General features: G+C 39.9%; 1 protein-coding gene and 1 long non-coding RNA gene across 2 annotated transcripts; one reads left to right on the top strand and one right to left on the bottom strand.

Moving 5' to 3' along the window:
• The first annotated feature begins 6,925 nt into the window (after window positions 1-6,925).
• On the top strand, window positions 6,926-13,552 carry LOC135574690 (zinc finger protein 239-like). Its single transcript, XM_065026420.1, has 2 exons — window positions 6,926-7,513; window positions 10,966-13,552. The coding sequence occupies exons 1-2, from the start codon at window positions 7,156-7,158 to the stop codon at window positions 11,682-11,684; spliced, it is 1,077 nt and encodes a 358-aa protein (XP_064882492.1). The 5' UTR covers window positions 6,926-7,155; the 3' UTR covers window positions 11,685-13,552.
• On the bottom strand, window positions 12,180-16,142 carry LOC135574691 (uncharacterized). Its single transcript, XR_010465568.1, has 2 exons — window positions 15,782-16,142; window positions 12,180-13,753 (listed from the first exon to the last, which is right to left on the bottom strand). It is a non-coding gene; the product is annotated as an uncharacterized LOC135574691 (long non-coding RNA).
• Between the last annotated feature and the right edge of the window lie 695 nt (window positions 16,143-16,837).

The raw sequence follows: 16,837 nt of genomic DNA on the forward strand, positions 1-16,837 counted from the left end.
CGAACTGTTCCTTGATGGATAGGCTATTGTACAACACACAGAGCTATTTTCCTTTATTCAGGACATTTAAAATGACAACATATTACAGAGTAGACTAGTGGGATTATTCACAAAATTTTCTTGTGATCAGGTTATGAAATGTCATGACAAAGACATTTTGGTTTCCATGTTGCACCTGCAATATTAAATTATTTATAGTCCTAGGTCTATGTTATTGTTAGGTGAAGTTATGGGTCCTACAGTAGGTCTATGTTATTGTTAGGTGAAGTTATGGCTCCTACAGTAGGTCTGTAGTTAAGTGAAATTATGGGTCCTACAGTAGGTCTATGTTGTTGTTAGGTGAAATTATGGGTCAATTTGGCATAGACAAAGTGTACAAACACTCATTGGCTCATTGTAATCAATCAAATGTATTTTTAAAGCCATTTTACATCAGCTGATGTCACGAAGTGCTCTATACAGAAATCCAGCCTAAAAACTCCCTATAAAGTTAGGAACCTAGGAAGAAACCTAGAGAGGAACCAGGCTTTGAGGGGTGGCCAGTCCTGTTCTTGCTTTGCCAGGTTGAGATTATAACAGTACATGGCCAAGATGTTCAAAAGTTCATAGATGACCAGCAGGGTCAAATAATAATAATATGACAGTGGTTGTAGAGGGTGCAACAGGTCAGCACCTCATTAGTAAATGTCAGTTGGCTTTTCATAGCCGAGCATTCAGAGTTAGAGACAGCAGGTGCGATAGAGAGAGAGTTGAAAACAGCAGATCCGTGACAAGGTAGCACGTCCGGTGAACATGTCAGGGTTCCATAGCCGGAGGTAAAACAGTTGAAACTGGAGCAGCAGCACGACCAGGTGGACTGGGGACAGCAAGGAGTCATCAGGACAAGTAGGTCTATGTTGTTGTTAGATGAAGTTATGTGTCATACAGTAGGTCTATGTTATTGTTAGGTAAAGTTATGGGTCCTACAGTAGGTCTATGTTATTGTTAGGGGAAGTTGTGGTTCCTACTATAGGTCTGTAGTTAGGTGAAGTTATGGGTCCTACAGTAAGTAGTTGTTGTTACGTGAAGTTATGTGTCAATTTGGCATACACAAAGTGTACAGACACTCATTGTAAGGTTGATGGAAAAGCTAGCTAAAGAGCATTTTACTTGTTGAAGTATAAAGCAGTTGATTTGTGGCAATAACACAAACATTATATTAAGCAGGAGATTCAAACGAGCCTTACAATTATAATTATTATAATAATAATAATAGTTGTAATATTCAGAACACATTGTGTGAAAACCAAAACCTTCGTCCAAAACTAGCGGTTTCCGTATTAGTGTTGTCGAGGTAGGTTCCTTGTCCCTCTTTGGCTTATTGGTGAAATCAGCAGTCAGACAATATCTTCTTTAAGTAAACCAATCAAACCTTTATTTAATGCAATTGCAGACAGTAGTTGACAACAGGAACATAACATATGTTTCCCAGTAAGTTCTGTACCCCACCTAAGGGCACAGCTGATTTTATACACGTGATCACTCCCTGGTGGTCTGATCACCTACTTCAATGTATGTGTGTATCAATAAGCTGAGGTTACCTTATAAGACAACCTAGTACAGTAGCTTCTCTGAATTTCTTAGGATTGTCCACTGTCACACAAGATCAAAATGTCAAAACCAGACAGTGGTTACTTCTCTTCATCTAGTTTCGGTCTGACTCGGACCCAGCCTGCAGGCACACTCTCACAACAGCCAGGGCTTAACCACAAAGACTAATATAGATGCTTGTGCAACGTATAGTGGCAGTTTTTAGACACATAGCAATAGTATCTTATTATAAGGCCTGCAGCAAAACATATGGATCTTAAAGTCCCCTTAATTAATAATGGGGAGGGTCTTTGGCACCCACTCCTACATTCCCCCCTCCGAGACTAATAAGTCTCATAGGTTCAATCATTATATTCTCCTCTGAAATCAAACAGAGTTGGCAAAACCCCAGGATCCATTTGTTCCCAGGGATGGGCTGCTACAGGGAGAAACAACTCCTGAGGTTCCTGGAATGGTGGTGGGGTGGGGTGAGAGAGAGAGTTTTCTAAGATCAGCAATCTTATCAATTATCGCAGTCATATTCTCAGAGAAGTCAGGGAGGAGCATAACACAATTATCAGGATCAATAACACCTAGTACGTTACAGTGTCCTTCCTTCGCCAAAAGATAATCTAAAGCCAACTCTTAGTGGCCGACGACAGCTTTCAGATTTTGGACATCTAATGAGAGTTGGCTAAATCCTCGGATTGTTAAATTCATATGGGCCTGTAAAGAATAGGTTAAATTATTCACCCACTTTCCCAGGACAGCCACACCCCAGGAGGGTATGTTCATTGGTAATCTTGTTAACATCTCATAAGGTGTACACCCAATACCTTTGTTAAGGCTGTTGGGCATTTTCATGAGGACAAGGGGCAAGCATTCCACCCAGCTCATTTTTGTGGAATGGCAGGCTTATGCCCCCCTTTGATAATTTAATTAACCCTCTAACCCTGTAATCCCATTACTCCACGGGTGATAGATGGACAAAACTTCTGGTCAACACCCATCATTTTGGCCACATGGGCAACCATATTTCCTATGAGATGGTTCCCATTGTCTGCAGACAAACCTCAGGCACTCCGAACTAGAGGTCGACCGATTATGATTTTTCAACGCCGATACAATTATTGGAGGACCAACAAAAGCCGATACCGATTAATCTGCCGATTCATTTGTAATAATGACAATTACAACAATACTGAATGAACACTTATTTTAACATAATATAATACATCAATAAAATCAATTTAGCCTCAAATAAATAATGAAACATGTTCAATTTGGTTTAAATAATGCAAAGACACAGTGTTGGAGAAGAAAGTAAAAGTGCAATATGTGCCATGTGAAAAAGCTCATGTTTATGTTCCTTGCTTAGAACATGAGAACATATGAAAGCTGGTGGTTTCTTTTAACATGAGTCTTCAATATTACCAGGTAAGAAGTTTTAGGTTGTAGTTAGTAGGACTATTTCTCTCTGTACCATTTGTATTTCCTATACCTTTAACTATTGGATGTTCTTATAGGCACTTTAGTATTGCCAGTGTAACAGTATAGCTTCTGTCCCTCTCCTCGCCCCTACCTGGGCTCGAACCAGGAACACACCGACAACAGCCACCCTCGAAGGATCATTACCCATCGCTCCACAAAAGCCGCTACCCTTGCAGAGCAAGGTCTCAGTTTGAGTGATGTCACCGATTTAAACGCTATTAGTGCGCACCCCACTAACTAGCTAGCGATTTCACATCGGTTACACCAGCCTAATCTCGGGAGTTGATAGGCTTGAAGTCATAAACAGCTCAATGCTTAAAGCACAGCGAAGAGCTCCTGGCAAACGCACGAAAGTGCTATTTGAATGAATGCTTACGAGCCTGCTGCTGCCAACCACCGCTCAGTCAAATATCAAATCATAGACTTAATTATAACATAATACACAGAAATACAAGCCTTAGGTCATTATATATGGTTGAATCCAGAAACTATCATTTCGAAAACAAAACGTTTATTCTTTCAGTGAAATACGGAACCATTCCGTATTTTATCTAACGGGTGGCATCCCTAAGTATTAATATTGCTGTTACATTGTACAACCTTCAATGTTATGTCATAATTATGTACAATTCTGGGAAATTAATTACGGTCTTTGTTAGGAATAAATGGTCTTCACACATTTCGCAACGAGCCAGGCTGCCCAAACTGCTGCATATACCCTGACTGCTTGCACGGAACGCAAGAGAAGTGACACAATTTCCCTAGTTATAAGGAATTCATGTTAGCAGGCAATATTAACTAAATATGCAGGTTTAAAAATATATACTTGTGTATTGATTTTAAAGAAAGGCATTGATGTTTATGGTTAGGTACATTGGTTCCAAGACAGTGCTTTTTTCTCGAATGCGCTTGTTAAATCATCACCCGTTTGGCGAAGTAGGCTGTGATTCTATGAGAAATTAACAGGCACCGCATCGATTATATGCAACGCAGGACTCGCTAGATAAACTAGTAATATCATCAACCATGTTTAGTTAACTAGTGATTATGTTAAGATTGATTGTTTTTTATAAGATAAGTTTAATGCTAGCTAGCACCTTACCTTGGCTTCTTGCTGCACCTGCGTAACAGGTAGTCAGCCTGCCACACAGTCTCCTCGTGGAGCGCAATGTAAGGCAGGTGGTTAGAGCGTTGGACTAGTACCGGAAGGTTGCAAGATTGAATCCCGAGCTGACAAGGTAAACATCGGTCGTTCTGCCCCTGAACAAGGCAGTTAACCCACCATTCCAAGGCCGTCATTGAAAATAAGAATGTGTTCTTAACTGACTTGCCTAGTTAAATAAAGTTTTTTTTTTTTAAATCTGCCACAATCGGTATCCAAAAATGCAGATTACCGATTGTTATGAAAACTTGAAATCACTCCAATTAATCGGTCGACCTCTACTCCGAAACCGAGTATAATTTCCCTAACTAGCAATTTTGCAACTGTACACACAACGCAGTTGGTAGTGGGATGGTTCCACCCACCTGGTGAACCTGTCAATTATCACCAGGCAGTATCTCTTTCTTTCTTTTCGCTCTACCATGTCTACGGAGTGTAGAATGACCCACACCAGACCTGGGTAGTAAAACACAGAGTGTTCTATACATCAAATCACATTTTATTTGTCACATACACTTGTTTAGCAGATGTTATTGCGGGTGTAGCGACATTTTTGTGTTTTTAGCTCCAACAGTCCAGTAATATCTAACAAGTAATATCTAACAATACACACAATCTAAAGGAAGGGAATTAAGAATATATAAATAGTTGGACCAGTGATGTCAGAGCGGCATAGACTAAGATACAGTAGAATAGTATAGAATACAGTATATACATATGAGATGAGTAATGCATAGACTAAGATACAGTTGAATAGGATATAATACAGTATATACATATGAGATGAGTAATGCCAGATATGTAAACATGCAGGAGATCCATGAAGGAAAGATAGTGAAGGTGCTCAGTGACGTTGTTGCAAATGGTGGGGAATAACCAATCACAATGAGGGATTGCAAGCTGTGAACGCTTTAGCATGCTGGAGACAACCATGGAGAATGTGAATGCAGGATACATCAAGTGTTCCAATGGTGTCGTGGTAATTTCCTGTATTACTAAATAAGGAGAGTTACAAGCCACACACTAGTCAGAGTTATACTTAAACTTCATTTTTTTATAATATGAGCTTCACCATAGCCCTGTGACTCTCAGATCAATTCAGTGTCTATAAATTAATTCTCCGAGAGTGTCAACATAATGGCAACTGAGATTTTTTTATAGCAAAGATCTACCTCCTAGTTGACATGACAAACCACAGATAATAGTAACTTCACAAAGAAAGACTTTTACTTGAGAGAGGAGTATCCCATAGCCAGACAGCATTAGCTATAAATTATCGTTCAGTTTGGTCTCCTAAACGAGGTTCTAATCTCGTTCTTGGCACCACATAGTACCAAAACATTACCTCATCCAATGGCATATATAAATTGTCAATTCTAGAGACTCCCATCTCAAATACACCCCCCCCCCCCCCCCTGGACAAACTCCCGGAGAGTAGTGAGCCTCTAGGTCATATACAAGATCAAGATAAGGGCAACATCAGAGGGGACATACAATGGTTCCAGACACTGCCATACTCCTCCCCCCAATGGGAAAAGGAGGGAGTGACTGGAGTACAGACATTATGGAGCCCTTCACATGGTTTAACAGATACCCTCACATATGAAGACAATCCTGACCTCTCCCCTCTCTGGGCCCCCAGTGACTTTTCCCACATAAGCATATTATGAAAGTAGATAAAACATCTTAGTTATCAATGTTACCTAACTAATTCTGATTCAGCTACGACAATGGTAAAACGTTTGATTTAATTACATCAAGTGTTCCAATGGTAAAACATTTGAGTTAATTTTGTCCTGACACTGTCACTTTGCCTGCTGTTTATTGCCCCCATTTTTTTCTTGAATGATAGTGTTTCACAATATTCCTAAACAAAAAAAGAATCTCAATCTTCTATTGTGTTATTGACTGAACATTTGTTGATGTGTAGCTCTGTGTTGTTTGTTTGTGTAACTCTGTGTTGTTGTTTTTGTCGCACTGCTTTGCTTTATCTTGGCCAGGTGGCAGTTGTAAATGAGAACTTGTTCTCAACTGGCCTACCTGGTTAAATAAAGATGAAATTTTAAAAAAGAATTAAAAGAAATGTAGGATCAGTATAGACCTAGTCTATTCATTATATACATCTACATGATGTATTGTTACACCATGTAGGAGCAGTATAGACCTAGTCTATTCATTATATACATCTACATGATGTATTGTTACACCATGTAAGAGCAGTATAGACCTAGTCTGTTCATTATATACATCTACATGATGTATTGTTACACCATGTAGGAGCAGTATAGACCTAGTCTGTTCATGATATACGTGATGTATTGTTACACCATGTAGGAGCAATATAGACCTAGTCAGTTCATTATATACATCTACATGATGTATTGTTACACCATGTAGGAGCAGTATAAACCATATCGGAGCAGTATAAACCAACAGTAGCTGGGTACTTATTTAAATGTACTTTGACTGAATGAAACTGCCTTAAATGTGCTGTAGTAAAACATTTTTGTTTGCACTAATCAATCAACACATTACTGTCTTTGTATGTCTCAATATAATAGTATTATTTAATTAAATCCATTTTAAAGAATCTCTGTCTGAAAATAAAATGTGATCCTCAACTGCGTTTCTCACTCCAGTCAGCAGACGGCGATGTGCGTCTTTCAGGCAATACTGCTAGCGTGACGTATTATCTAGTGGACGGTTCTTCATAAACAGCTCGTTAACCACCTCCGTAGCTTGCTAGCCAACATAGCGGAAAGATTCAAGCTATTTTACGCTTTCGGTATATATTACCTACTGTGTTTTAGACACCTCTGTCGTATCTACTTGTTAACCTTACGTTATTTTTACAAGTCAGCTAGAGTAGCTGGCTGGTTAAGTTAGCACTAGCCTAGTCGCTAATGATAGCTAGCTAGCTAATATCCCCGACCATGAGCTCACTAAACTTCTCCCCTCCTGTTAAAGGAGAGGTCTGCTGGACGGAGAAAGAAGCTCTGGGGCTGAACATTGTCGTGAAAGAGGAGAAGGAAGAGGAAGATGTCACAGTAAAACAAGAAGTAGAGGGTGAGGCTGTCACAGTGAAAGATGAGGAAGACACGTTCAGAGTGAAAGAAGAGGATGACGATGTTACTGTGAAAGAAGAGAAATACGCATTCAGAGTGAAAGAGGAGATGGATGTAACTGTGAAAGAAGAGAAAAAGGAGGATGAAGTTTTTGAAGTAAAGAAGGAAGGGGAGATTACTGTCACATTGAAGGATGAAGAGGTGGAGATAGATCTGATTAACACCAGTAAGTACCGCCTTCAATTGGTTTTTAACTTTGGATATTCGGAGTTCGCTCGTCAATACCTCAACGGAGGGCCCTAGGATGATGACTGATATGTCTAGAATCAGACGTAGCGAGCAAGCTACCCCTTGTTTTCTCCGTTCCGTTTCCAAAAAGTGACTAGACCCTTATTTGAGAAGGGTCTATCTCCTTACTGCAGACTGCGTGGCACGGCCTATAGTGATTTTCATGTAGTGATGATTTACTACACACCGTGCCCCCCCAATAGTGCCATGCGAGAGTTGGGTTGGCTACACCGAAGATTAGGCAAGTCAGTTAAGAACAAATTATTATATTCAATGACGGCCTAGGAACAGTTGGTTAACTGCCTGTTCAGGGGCAGAACGACATTGTACCTTGTCATCTCGGGGGTTTGAACTTGCAACCTTCCGGTTACTAGTCCAACGCCCTAGAGAGATACAACCTACCACTAGGCTACCCTGACAAGATGTCTCTCTGCCCTAAGGGGAGTCGTTGTCCACAAAGCGGCACTGCGGGTTGTCTAGCCCCCGCCTATCCTGTCTTTGGATTGGTGGATAGATCGTATTATTGTAATCTATATTTTATATTCTATGAGGGTTGTTGACGTCAACCGACTGTATTCAATGGAGAGAGATGCTATGCTACTAGCATGAATATGCATAGGGATCTGGAGACAACTCCTATAGTGTTATCAAAGTTGTCTGTATGTCTCGTGTCCACATAACTTAAGCATTACGAAACTTCTGTTGGATCAAGTAAATCTCACATAACAAATAAGCCATTAATTTGGTTGTTTACCAAATTCGACACTTATTACATTAGGTTGATAATTGTTTCCACTTGGATACAACCTACTGTAACCTACTGGCATGACCTAGAGAGATACAACCTACTGTAACCTACTGGCATGACCTAGAGAGATACAAGTTACTGTAACCTACTGGCATGACCTAGAGAGTTACAACCTACTGGAGCCTACTGGCATGACCTAGAGAGATACAACCTACTGTAACCTACTGGCATGACCTAGAGAGATACAACCTACTGTAACCTACTGGCATGATCTAGAGAGATACAACCTACTGTAGCCTACTGGCATGACCTAGAGAGTTACAACCTACTGTAACCTACTGGCATGACCTAGAGAGTTACAACCTACTGTAGCCTACTGGCATGACCTAGAGAGTTACAACCTACTGTAGCCTACTGGCATGACCTAGAGAGATACAACCTACTGTAGACTACTGGCATGACCTAGAGAGTTACAACCTACTGTAACCTACTGGCATGACCTAGAGAGTTACAGCCTACTGTAGCCTACTGGCATGACCTAGATAGTTACAACCTACTGGCATGACCTGGATAGTTACAACCTACTGGCATGACCTGGATAGTTACAGCCTACTGGCATGACCTAGAGAGTTACAGCCTACTGTAGCCTACTGGCCTGACCTAGATAGTTACAACCTACTGTAACCTACTGGCATGAACTAGAGAGTTACAACCTACTAGCATGACCAAGAGAGTTACAACCTACAATAGCCTACTGGCATGCCCTAGAGAGATACAACCTACTATAGGCTACTGGCATGTGTTTAATCAAATCAACTGTATGTGCGGAACTTGAACTGAACTGATGCTTCAAGCGTTTGATTAAATAAATAACACAAATGACTTGAGGAAGCCACAGATCAATATAACCAGAAGAAAATAACATATTCCCGACCTGCTGCTGGCCTTCCTAAATTCTGACGTTCTGCTGCTGAAGTTTCCGATAAAATTGGCAAACTTTTCCATTTGGAGCGCCAATTTATCTTACAATTTCTACCGATCTTCGTGCCAGTTATGAACGAGTTACAACACCTGTTTGGCCCCGCCACTTCCTGGGTCGGTGAATTGCGGTATTAAATTTAAGGAATAAATCCGAGGCTCACGCTCATCCACCTGTGAAAGGCGGGGCTTCCAGAGAGGCGTGGATTTAATAGTATGTTGTACCTCATTTCCCTGCTTCAGGGAACAGTAGTTGTAGTCATAACGTGTGTGGATTTAATAGTATGTTGTGCCTCGTTTCCCTCCTTCAGGGAACAGTAGTTGTAGTCATAACATTTCAGAGTTTGCTAAATCCAGTGGTTCTAAGCGAGAGTCACTTAAAGTTGATTCACAACACCCAAAAGGATACGGTCATTAATGCGGTTCTTCAATAATTACACATATTACTGTAGCTGTTTAGTTTGTCACATGTTCAGCTATCATCAGCTGATCCGTAATCATTTTCTGCGTGCCAGTCAAATGACAAACATCACGACATGCAACAACAACCAAAGTGCTTCTTCATTCATTACATAGTAAAGCAAGTTATGCCGTGCTCCACGTTGGATCCAATATCTCAAATAAATTGATGTTTATAATGTGTTATTGTCTGCTTGATTTACTGTAGGGTCTCGTTAGTCTATTTGCACAAAGAGATACTTAGCTCATAATGTGTAGAGAACTGTTCCTTGATGGATAGGCTATTATACAACACACAGAGCTATTTTCCTTTATTCAGGACATTTAGAATGACAACACATTACAGAGTAGGCTAGTGGGATTATTCACAAAATGATCTGGTGATCAGGTTATGTAATGTCATGACAAAGACATTTTAGTTTCCATGTTTCACCTGAAATATAAATTGATATATAGTCTGTTGTTAGGGGAAGTTGTGGTCCAATTTGGCAAACACTTACTGGGCAAAGCTAGCCAAATTGCATTTTAAGTGTTTAAAAAAAAGTATAAAGCAGTTGATTTGCAACAGTAACACAAACATTATATTAAGCAGGACATTCAAACGAGCCTTGCAATTATAATCCAAAAGTAATGTGAAATGCACTCATAAGCAACCTGTAAATGGAGGCTATTTTTGCTGTCAGCCTATGAGAACTCCCATGAGGTTTCCCCATGGTGGTGAATTAGTGAATAGACACAGAGCTTAAGCGAGTTTCCTTGGGTAGCACTCCTGATATTGCACTGTAATATTCAGAATACATTGTGAAAAACTAAAATCTTCGCTCACCATTTTTGCTCCAGGCAGATATACTACATCCATAACTAGTGGTTTCCTCGTTAGCAGGGAGGAGTTTCTACAACCAGATTGCGTGTGCATCGCCCTCGTCCCGCAATTTTAGCAAACACAGAAAGTAGCCTATATTGGAGACCAAAGGTTCTCAACAACTTATTTCTAACCTACAATCATTGATGTTACTGCTAATGTGAGAACAAGACAAAATATGACTATTGTTGCAAGCTTGACTGTCTTAATTGTAAAATTTAAGACGACAATTGTTGTGCAACTTCACGGGTATGTTCTGGGCATCACCTTTTACCTCAAATAAACAGTGGATTTCTGCTGTTGTGGGCCTTTAACCGTCTGTCTGACTTTGTCGTACACACAGGAGAGACACAGGACTACTGTGGATCCTCTGGGGAGCCTCAACATCATGATGCTGAAGAGGGAGAGAAGAGTCTCTCCAGATCAGAACACCTCAAGAAACACCAGCAGAGACCCACAGGGAAGAAATCTCACTGCTGCTCTGACTGTGGGAAAATATTCAACAGTTCATCAGACCTTAAAATGCATCAAAGAATTCACACTGGAGAGAAACCTTACAGCTGTGATCAATGTGGGAATAGTTTTACTCAGCTAGGCAGCCTGATAGTACACCGGCGGGGACACACAGGAGAGAAACCTTATAGTTGTGATCAATGTGGGAAGAGTTTTACTACATCTAGCTCTCGAACTACACACCAGAGAACACACACTGGAGAGAAACCTTATGGCTGTGATCAATGTGGGAAGAGTTTTACTCATCTAAACAGCATGATAGTACACCAGTGGGGACACACAGGAGAGAAACCTTATACCTGTGATCAATGTGGGAAGAGTTTTACTACATCTAACTATCTAACTGTACACCAGAGAACACACACAGGAGAGAAACCTTTTGGCTGTGATCACTGTGGGAAGAGTTTTATTCGGCTACAATCCCTGAAATCACACCAGAGAATACACACTGGAGAAAAACCTTTTGGCTGTGATCAATGTGGGAAGAGATACTATGATAAAAGATCTCTGATTAAACATCAGAAAATACATGAAGGAGTTGTTTCATGATAATGAAATAATGTCACAATATTGAATGTTTTAACATTGTAGTTGCAGTATTTGAATGAATGTTAGAATGTAGAACCCTAAACGTTTGCCCCCTGTTCAATTGATATTAGCCTCAGGGGAAAAATCCAGGCTCTGAATTGAAAGAGTACTTCTGAGATTTAACAGAAAGTGACTAACAAAAAATTAGTTGTGTTACTACACTTACCACGTTGGTGACCCACTTGAATCAAAATGCAACACTATAAATTATTTAGGTTTTCAATATTTCCCAAACGGTTTCTGCATATTGGTTGATTTGGACATGATAAAACTGTGTTTTTACATTGCGATATTCCCATTTAGCAAAATGTAATTGAAAAGACATTGAAAATAAGACTATGCCCGACATCCAATATATGAAAGTTGAAAACATGTATTTTCGGGTTGTTTTTTCAATGACTTGAAAACAACTTAATTTCAACTTACTTGCAGCCTATACATACGGACGCAGTATAATACATTTGTAATCATTTTTATTAACAATCCTACTTCACTACAGTATTTCTTTACAACATTCAAGTGCTAATTGTCTTTATTCCACTACTGAAGAAGCATGTCTCAAATCACCTCATATTTCAAACATTCAGCCAGACAAAAGATATGTTTTATAATTCCACGCCACACCATTAAGTGAGTTATTGCCAATACATATTAACAAAGGGGTGTACATTTGGTTTTGATATCATCATTTTTTATGTAACCAACTGACAATTTTGGGGTACAATTATATTGAGATTGTTGCCCTGCTTTTAGAATATCAGGGATCATTCATAGATGTGCCAACCCAAATGTACTAGAGCATGACATTGGGGACTGGGTCTCGATCCAACAACATGCCTATCTAGTGAACCCTGAAAAGAGAGAGAAGCTCTGCGGTGAGGTGGAAAGTTACTATGGATATCGCAGGAGTTTCCTCTTGAAATCAGACATGTCTGTGGTAAGGACAACTTGGTTTCTGATTGTCTCAAGGGTTGGCAGTCAAAAATATTTTTGTTTTGCATTTAATCGGTGTGTTATCATGGATCGCAATTTATTTTGGCACGTTTTTCCGTGTTGGAGATGAGTTTGATCTCTTATTCTTTTCCGTATTGAAACTGCATTGTTGGTTAGGGGCTCGTAAGTAAGCATTTCACTGTTGTATTTGGCGCATGTGACTAATACAATTTGATTTGAGTTTTGATTTTCCGTATTGGAGATGAGTTTTGTTTTGTGCTTGTTCCAAGGGGATGAGAGTTCTAGAAGCTAGTGAGTTTTAGCATTCTATAGAAAGAAAAAGGAGGAAAGATATGATTGTATATTATTATTTAGAAATACGTGTGTTTTCTTGTTGACAGCCAGTAGACAATGTTTATATTGGTGAAGGTGAAGCATTGTAGTTGATTATAATGTGAAATGGAAGTTGTTTTCTGTTGGTGGTGAGCAAACGTGTCCAACAAATATAGGATATATTTGTTGTCTTAAGGGGGAAGGTGTTACAGGTTTTGGTTTTTCCATTTCTGTTTTGAGGTTGGACTTTAGCTCGTTAGCACTTAGGCCGCACTGATTGGTGTCACCGTTAGTCAGTATGTGTTACACCTGTGCTGGCTTGTCCATCTTGTAAGTGGGAAGGTATTTCACCTGAGCTGGTCCAGGTTCTATTTAAGAGTGTCTGGCCCAGTGCTCCAGTTGTCTTGATAGATGTGGAGAGTCAACACCTTTAGTTGCGCTACCATTTTGGTTTGCTTCCGGTCTTTAAGTTTGGTGTGGGTTTTTCTTTTTCTTTTCTTGTTTCCATTGGGTTGCATCCATGTCTGAAATGTGCTGAATTAATAAAGCTTGATTTGAACATATTGTAAGTCAAATGAACCCAATGACCGGCCAATCGATAGACTCTTGGTCCATCTTAGTATGAAAAAAAGTATCAATCGCAATTTTCCAGCCTGCTGGAGTGGTGAACACCACCCCCGGCTATACCAGGGGCTTGAGTTGGTCTCCCACAGCTCTGCTTATGTCATGTTCTGTGGCCTTGCTGTTCCATTTCTTGACTGCCCCTGCAACACAGAAATAAACACATTTAGTCATATTATATAAAACACTCAAAGTAATGGATATGGATTATCTACGGCCTCAGTTACACCTGGCACCTAAATGTGACTTCTGTCATCTGATCACTCCAAGCTGCATGAGGTTCAGATCTATCAGGATGGGCCTTTGACATAGTCTGGATGCAGTCAGGCCTCCAAATATGCATAAGCAATGTAAAGATGTGGGGGAAAAGTACATTATACACAAATGACCTTCATAATATCAAAGAACAAATGTGTGTGCCTGAGGGGAAATTAACTTTCATACAGCCAAAACGGGTGAGAAATTACACCAATATCAGTGGACAATTTGCACTAATGTAAATGAACATATTCCCTTTTGTTGATGTGATGAACCACTAAGGGGACATAAATATTTACCATCTAAACCATCTGTGACCTCTCACCTCTCTGGCTGTAGAAGTGTTCTTCCTAACCAGTCCCTCAACAGCTCTCTGACTGAGCTCCACCCTCACTGGGTCATCAGAGGAGAGGAAGGCTGAGGGATGGATCAGTCAGTCAATGAAGTGTAGAGCTGCTGTCTGACCAAATCACTATTTTAGTAGTTCATTAAAGTAAATAAGGTTTTATGACTGCTGAGTACCAACTATCAATCACTTAGATTGTGTATTTTCAGGTAGAGATACATCCTTGGGACTTCCCTAGCCCATTGAAGTTGACATTTAAAATGGTTAAGGTAGGGGTTAAGGATGTCTCAAGAATCCCAGATAGCATTGACCATTGTGGATTTGTAACCAATGTGAAATGGCTAGCTAGTTAGCGGGGTGCGCGCTAATAGCGATGGTAACGATTTTTCGTGGGAGGAGGCAGTTGTTGATGTGTGCAGAGTCCCTGGTTCGGGCCATGGGCGAGGAGAGGAACGGAAGCTATACTGTTACACATTCTTCGGTCTCTTTTACGTAGCAGGTGTAAAAGAAACACAGACAAGACAAGTAGGCGCTCAGGTCATTATGGTCATTGTAGTTTAAAAAATAGCATGATTGTCAGCCCTAACAATACATTCTAGCAGCTTATCAGGCTCTGAAAAAGTCTTCATTGATGACGTGTTCCATCTATTCCAGGGGACAGCAGAGGAATTTAATCGATTCCACTCCTTCAATACAAGCAGTGAACATCTGAAATTCACCCTCACCTTTCATGTGCATGAAATAAGTTATCTGGACTTTTTGATTAAGAGGGAGGGGGGTGGCTTTATAGCACAGACCTACAGGGGGGGTTACGTGATGCAGCGAAGCTAGCCTGTTATGGCTGTGACCGAGAGCTCCTGATAAATCTTTAACCTGTTATGGCTGCAATCCTGATACCGGAATCGATATGACAACTACCAGTGAAAATAGAGGGCGCCAAATTCAAACCACAGAAATCCCATAATTACAATTCCTAAAACATACATGTGTTTTATATCATTTTAAAGCTTTTCTCGTTGTTAATCCCACCAAACTGTCCGTTTTCAAATAGGCTTTTCAGCGAAAGCACTACAAAAGATTATGTTAGGTCTCCACCAAACCACAATAAACACTGCCATTTTCCAGCAAAATATAGCATTCACAAAAAGCTGAAATAAAGATCAAATGAATCATTAACCTTGAATTATCTTCATCAGATGACACTCATAGGACTTCATGTTACACAATACATGCATGTTTTGTTTGATAAAGTTCATATTTATATTTTTTTAAATCTGAGTTTACATTGGCGCGTTAGATTCACTAGTTCCAAAAACATCAAGTGATTTTGCATAGCCACAACATTCAGCAGAAATACTTATCATAAATGTAGATAATATAGTTATACACATGGAATTATAGATATACCTCTCCTTAATGCAACCGCTGTGTCAGATAAAAATATAAAAAACTTTACGGAAAAAGAAATGCATGCAATAATCTGAGACGGAGCTCAATTTAAAAACACCACAGCCGCAAAGATGGCGTCAACATAAACAACAAATTACATGATAAATATTCCCTTAACCTTTGATGATCTACATCAGAAAGCACTCCAGGAATCCCAGGTCCACAATAAATGTTTGTTATGTTCGAAAATGTCCGTTATGTCCAAATACCTTCTTTTGTTAGAGCATTTGTTATACATATCCAAACGCTAATTATGGTCAGCGTTATATCGGACAAAAAGTGATATTACCGGTCGAAAGAACATTTCAAACGACGTACAGAATCAATCATTAGGATGTTTTTAACATATAGCTTCAATAAAGTTCCAACCGGAGTATTCTTCCTTGTCTTCGTGAGCAATGGAACGCAAGTGAATACCATGAGGAAAAAGTGGGATCACAAAATGGCTTCTTGATGGACATCTGAAATATTCTGCTCTCATTCACTCCCACAAAAACATAGAAGCCTCATTATAATTTCTATTGATGGTTGACATCTAGTGGAACCCCCAGGCAGTGCAACATCATTCATATCTCAAGGGGATTTCATTGGGGACTCTGGTGAATACATACAAGCTCAGATTTCTGACCTCCTGTTTAGATTTCAACTCAGGATTTTGCCTGCCAATATGAGTTCTGTTATACTCACAGACATCATTCAAACAGTTTGAGAAACTTCAGAGTGTTTTCTATCCAATACTAATAATAATATGCAAATATCAGCAACTATCACTGAGGAGCAGGTCATTTGATATGGGCACCTTTCATCCAAGCTACTCAATACTGCCCCTGCAGCCATAAGAAGTTAACAAACTTATCCTAAAACTTGATAACTTCCCCCATACTGATTACTACACTGTAGCCAAGTGTGGGGATATGCCTAGGAGACAAAAACAACATACTGATTACTACACTGTAGCCAAGTGTATTCATATGTCTACAAGACAAAAACAACATACTGATTATTACACTGTAGCCAAGTGTGGTGATATGCCTACGAGACAAAAACAAGGCAAGGGAGGCACCGAAACAGACCCAGAAACGACAAAGAATGAACCTCTGACCATGGCCTCCTTGGAAACACAAGACCGCACCATGACATCTCAGGAAGAAGCTAAGAAGCTAGGCTAGCTCAC

This window comes from Oncorhynchus nerka, linkage group LG13 (assembly GCF_034236695.1).
Source record: "Oncorhynchus nerka isolate Pitt River linkage group LG13, Oner_Uvic_2.0, whole genome shotgun sequence".
NCBI classification, from domain to species: domain Eukaryota; kingdom Metazoa; phylum Chordata; class Actinopteri; order Salmoniformes; family Salmonidae; genus Oncorhynchus; species Oncorhynchus nerka.

Bases quoted from the DNA above. Each gene is read 5' to 3' on its own strand.
- LOC135574690 (XM_065026420.1), top strand. From the start codon at position 7,156: ATGAGCTCACTAAACTTCTCCCCTCCTGTTAAAGGAGAGGTCTGCTGG. The intron at 7,514-10,965 runs GTAAGTACCGCC...TCGTACACACAG, and splicing joins GATAGATCTGATTAACACCA to GAGAGACACAGGACTACTGT.